Consider the following 4,363-nt stretch of genomic DNA (forward strand, 5'->3'; position numbering starts at 1 on the left):
CCCTAGGGGAGCGCAGCCATCCCTTGGGGCAGCCAGGACAGAAAATGCAGCCATGTGCTCCCGTCCTTCTGTAGACAGAGCTCAGGTGAGCAGAGAACAAGGGTACCATCCCCATCCCAGTTCTCTATTCTCTCTTCCTTGCAGGCTGGATCCAGAGGAGAGCATTGCGGTACAGCCGGGGCCATCCTCGGAGACGGAGGCTGAGCAGGACTCAGAGGCCAAAGGAGAGGCAGAGGGGGAAGCTGTGCTGATGGAGGAAGACCTGATCCAGCAGAGCCTGGATGACTACGACGCTGGGAAGTACAGCCCCCGGCTGCTGGGCACCAATGAGCTGCCGTTTGACGCCCACGTGCTGGAGGAGGAGGAGGATACGCTTCTGCGTCAGCAGCTCCAGGTCACAGGTAGGAGCCCCGTGGGCAGGCCCTGTGCCTGCTGGCCTCACAGTCTGCCTGGCACGGAGGGCATGCGTGTGCTTTGGGGGGCAGGGCTGGAGGGGGACGCTGCCCTCAGAAAGAGTGAGTAAGGTTGGAGCAGGTGTTCAGACCTGGCCTGGACAAGAGCAGGGAGATAGGGCTCAGACCACTGGTGTTCCCCGTGGGTACCTGCGTTGGCTCCTTCCCCACTCCCAGCCACACCACCAAGCTGTTTGGGCTGTGGACAAGAGGGAAGGGTGTTCTGGATGAGTATCCCAGTACGATTCAGCCCAGTGTCCGCCTGGAGTCCGCAGGGTAGTGTGGTACATATCCATGTCCAGATCTGCATCCTGTGGTGGTCCTTCCCTCTCCACGCCCAGCAGTGGTGTCCCCACAGCCCGGGCCTGGCTAGCACTGCAAGACCTGATGTCACCTCTCCTCCCTACAGGTGATGCCACCGAGAGTGCTGATGACATCTTCTTCCGTAAGGCCAAGGAGGGCATGGGCGCAGACGAGGCACAGTTCAGCGTGGAAATGCCCCTCACAGGCAAGGCCTATCTCTGGGCTGACAAGTATCGGCCCCGGAAGCCCCGCTTCTTCAACCGGGTACACACAGGCTTTGAGTGGAACAAGTACAACCAGACCCACTATGACTTCGACAACCCTCCTCCAAAGATTGTGCAGGGCTACAAGTTCAACATCTTCTACCCCGATCTCATCGACAAACGCTCAACGCCTGAGTACTTCCTGGAGGCCTGCCAGGACAACAAGGACTTTGCCATCCTGCGCTTCCATGCCGGGCCGCCCTACGAGGACATTGCCTTCAAGATTGTCAACCGGGAGTGGGAGTATTCCCACCGCCACGGCTTCCGCTGCCAGTTTGCCAATGGGATCTTCCAGCTCTGGTTCCACTTCAAGCGTTACCGTTACCGCAGATGAGGGGCTGCTCAACTCCCCTCCGGACCTTTGGCACAGGGGGGTGGGCAGGGTCTCGTCCCCTGTCACAGGCACTGTCCCACGGATGTCCCCAAGCTCTAGCCCAGCACAGGACCTATTCCTGGGGGTTTTCCCTGTCCTTGCTTTTATCCTGAGGGACCCTGAGACTTTGGTACAAATAAATAGGGGGTTGTATAAGCCGAGGCATCCTGAGCGTACCATGCACTGCTCGGTACCATGCTCTCCTGCACATTGTCACCAGCCAGTCCCACACTGGGCCAGCACTGGGAGCTCCTCTGGAGGCTGGGTAGTGTTGAGGTGGGTGTTCTCACACCTATGGCTCTGGGCTCTGTCACCCCTGTGTGCTCCCCTTGCCCATGCTGGCCACCTCCTGCACACTCCCACCATTGCCGCCAGTCCTGGCCAGCCCAGGCGCTCCCCAGCTGGAGCCGCGGTGCCTTTGGTGCCACCTGCCCCGGTGGTTCCACTGCCACATTCCTCCCAGTTCCCATTCCCCCCTCTGCTGCTCCTGTTTCCGGCATGTTCTCCCCTGGCATCTGTCTTCCCCAGCCTGGGAGCACAACCACCCTCCTGACCCTGGCTGTGGGATGAAAGGGTTCAATGGCTGCGCGGCGTCTTCCTCTGGCGGCGAGGAGGAGAGGGGTGTTATGTGGGATATCTCCTTACACGGGAAAATCCGGTTTCCATGGCCTGCAGTCCCTCCCACTCAGTGCCTGAACGGCTCTCGCTGCCCTAGCGCGGGTGCAGCCGCACTCCCCAGACCCCATTGCTGAGCTGGGGCTCCCTGAGGCCCTTGAGTGACACTCAGCGGGTTTTGGGTGCCTCAGGAAGTGCTTCAAGCCTGAGTTGGGACTCCCTGGCATCCGTCCTTCCGATCGTCCTGGGATCGTCCCACATGGCCCATCCCCACCAGCTCCCGAGCCCTCGGCTGTCCCTGTTCTGCACTGCAGCAGGCAGGAGGGGATGCGAGTGTGTGAGTAATGCTCCATACCGCGGGCTCCAGGAAACCTCTTGGCCACGAACTAGTGAACTATCGCAGCGAGGCTGGTTCCTCCCTGCAGGCCTCACTGCATCCTGCTGCACAGCGGAGGGGCTCGGGGGCTGCCCAGGTCCCGCAGCACCACGGCAGTGCCAGCCCTGCTGTGTGGGGGCTCCCTGCCCTCAGGGGCTGCCCCATGGCTGTCGGTTTCTCCCAGAGCTCAGGAGAGCAGCTGTGTCCTGCTGCTCTCGGCACTGCTGGCAGGATCCAGCCCTGCAAACGCCCTGGGAGCTCACGCTCAGGAGCCACAGCCACCCACGGGGGATGGGGCTCAGCCTGGGCAGAGACTGAGGAGACCTCAACCGTCTCGGCCCCACACACGGGTCCCCCTTCCCCATCCTGCCGGATATCCCCGGCCAGCGGCTGCACTGGGACATGTCCCCTGGCCTCTCCTTCCTGTGGGCTATTTAAAGCCATTGAGTGGCTGCCTGGCGCAGGCCGGGGTTCAGGGCCTGAGCTCAGTGCAGGAAGCCTGCGAATGCCCAGCCAGGGATGGCTTTGGCGGAAATGGGAAAAAAAACCTCACACCCCCCCAAAGCCCAAAGGCAGTGGTTGGGTGTCTTCCCTGCTTAACTGCCTGGCAGAGCCCCCCACTGTGCCCTTCTCCCTCCTGGGCACACGTATACACAGTGGGGGTGGACTCCCCCAAACTGTCCCACTCTGTCCCCAGCCTGGACAGGGTCCACGTCCCCTCCCAGGCGCTGCATTTCCCCCACACCCCTGACTTTGAGCCCTGGACGGAGCCGCTGACCGGGCACAAGAGCCTGAACCCCGGGAGCTGCTGCAGCCGGGCACCCACTGCGGCCGCTTCAGGGCCTGGATCTGGCTGAAGCTCAGGATGGTTTTTTGCAGCCCTGGCTGCTCTCAGTGCTCTTCTCCACAGATCCGCTATATTTTGCAGGGCAGACGGTGATGTTCCTCTGCCTCGTGGTTTGCCATGGTACAGCCCTGGGATGGGTTTGGGAGGCACAGCTCCTTTCCGCTCCCAGAGACAGCTGCTCAATCGGGTTCATGGCAGGGTGGTGGCAGGCCAGTGCAGAGCCATTTTCAGCACCCCCCTGTGCCCACATCCTCTGTGAGCACAGCTGCACCCTGTACCAGGACAGTGGGAGCGCTGGCACACCCGAGCAGCATCCGGGCATGGCAGACAGCTGCTGAGCCGGGTTTGCTCGTGGCAGTGCCACTCCTGCTCCCAGCACTCCCCCCCTCTGGGGCCAGCGTCAGTCCAGCTCCACAGGCCGTCCCTCCAGCTCCAACCGACTGTCACCCTCCTCCCAGGCTTTTGCTGTGAGTCTTTTCTCCACACCCAGGGATGGAGGGATGGGGTCTGGCAGTGACAAGGCAATGGCAGGAAAACCTCCTGCTCAGCCCTTTGAGCATCACACGGCCACCCCCGTGTCCCAGCCTTGCTGGCCCTGATGAGACACTGGGTGCACGGAACGCCCCTGCACGTGGGCTCAGATGCTCCCAGTGCTTTGGTGCTGGATGGAGACACTGGTGCCAGGCATGGGCTCTGCCCTCCCTGGCAGGGCACAAAGAGCAGCAGCAGAGGCCATCGCGTCCCCTCCTGCGGCTCCCACGCCTCAGCAGGACAGTGCTTGGGGATGTGCCACTTGCGGCTTCGTGCAGCGCAGTGACACACCGAGCTCAGCACAGTGACACACTGAGCTCAGCGCAGTTGGGCGTCCAGCCGCATCCCCTGGGGTAGGGACTGCCGGGGTTATGGGGACACCCGGGGACACCCAGGGATGATGCTGGGGGACACCATGTTCTCCTCCACCCCCTTTCCAGCAGCCTCTGCCTCCCCATTGCCGAGTTTGGGGACCCGCTGTGTGGGACAAGCGGGGACGTCCCCCCTCCCAAGCCGGAGGACGAGGCCTCGCTGCGGTGCCAGCCCGGGGGAGCTGCCCCATGCGCGTACCGCGGGGACGGCGGCGGCGGGACTGACCCCCCC

The 4,363-nt window shown here is 62.7% G+C and overlaps 1 protein-coding gene across 1 annotated transcript in view; it reads left to right on the top strand.

The window, feature by feature from the left end:
- Positions 1–1,550, top strand: part of CACTIN (cactin, spliceosome C complex subunit) — a 19,379-nt gene extending 17,829 nt beyond the window's left edge. Inside the window, exons 13-14 of the mRNA XM_009880602.1 lie at positions 86–401; positions 862–1,550. Of these exons, the coding sequence (XP_009878904.1) occupies positions 86–401; positions 862–1,352 (807 nt within the window). The 3' untranslated portion in view covers positions 1,353–1,550. The remainder of the gene's footprint in view (positions 1–85; positions 402–861) is intronic.
- The last annotated feature ends 2,813 nt before the right edge of the window (positions 1,551–4,363 follow it).

Source organism: Charadrius vociferus, unplaced genomic scaffold (assembly GCF_000708025.1).
Source record: "Charadrius vociferus isolate BGI_N301 unplaced genomic scaffold, ASM70802v2 scaffold702, whole genome shotgun sequence".
NCBI lineage: Eukaryota > Metazoa > Chordata > Aves > Charadriiformes > Charadriidae > Charadrius > Charadrius vociferus.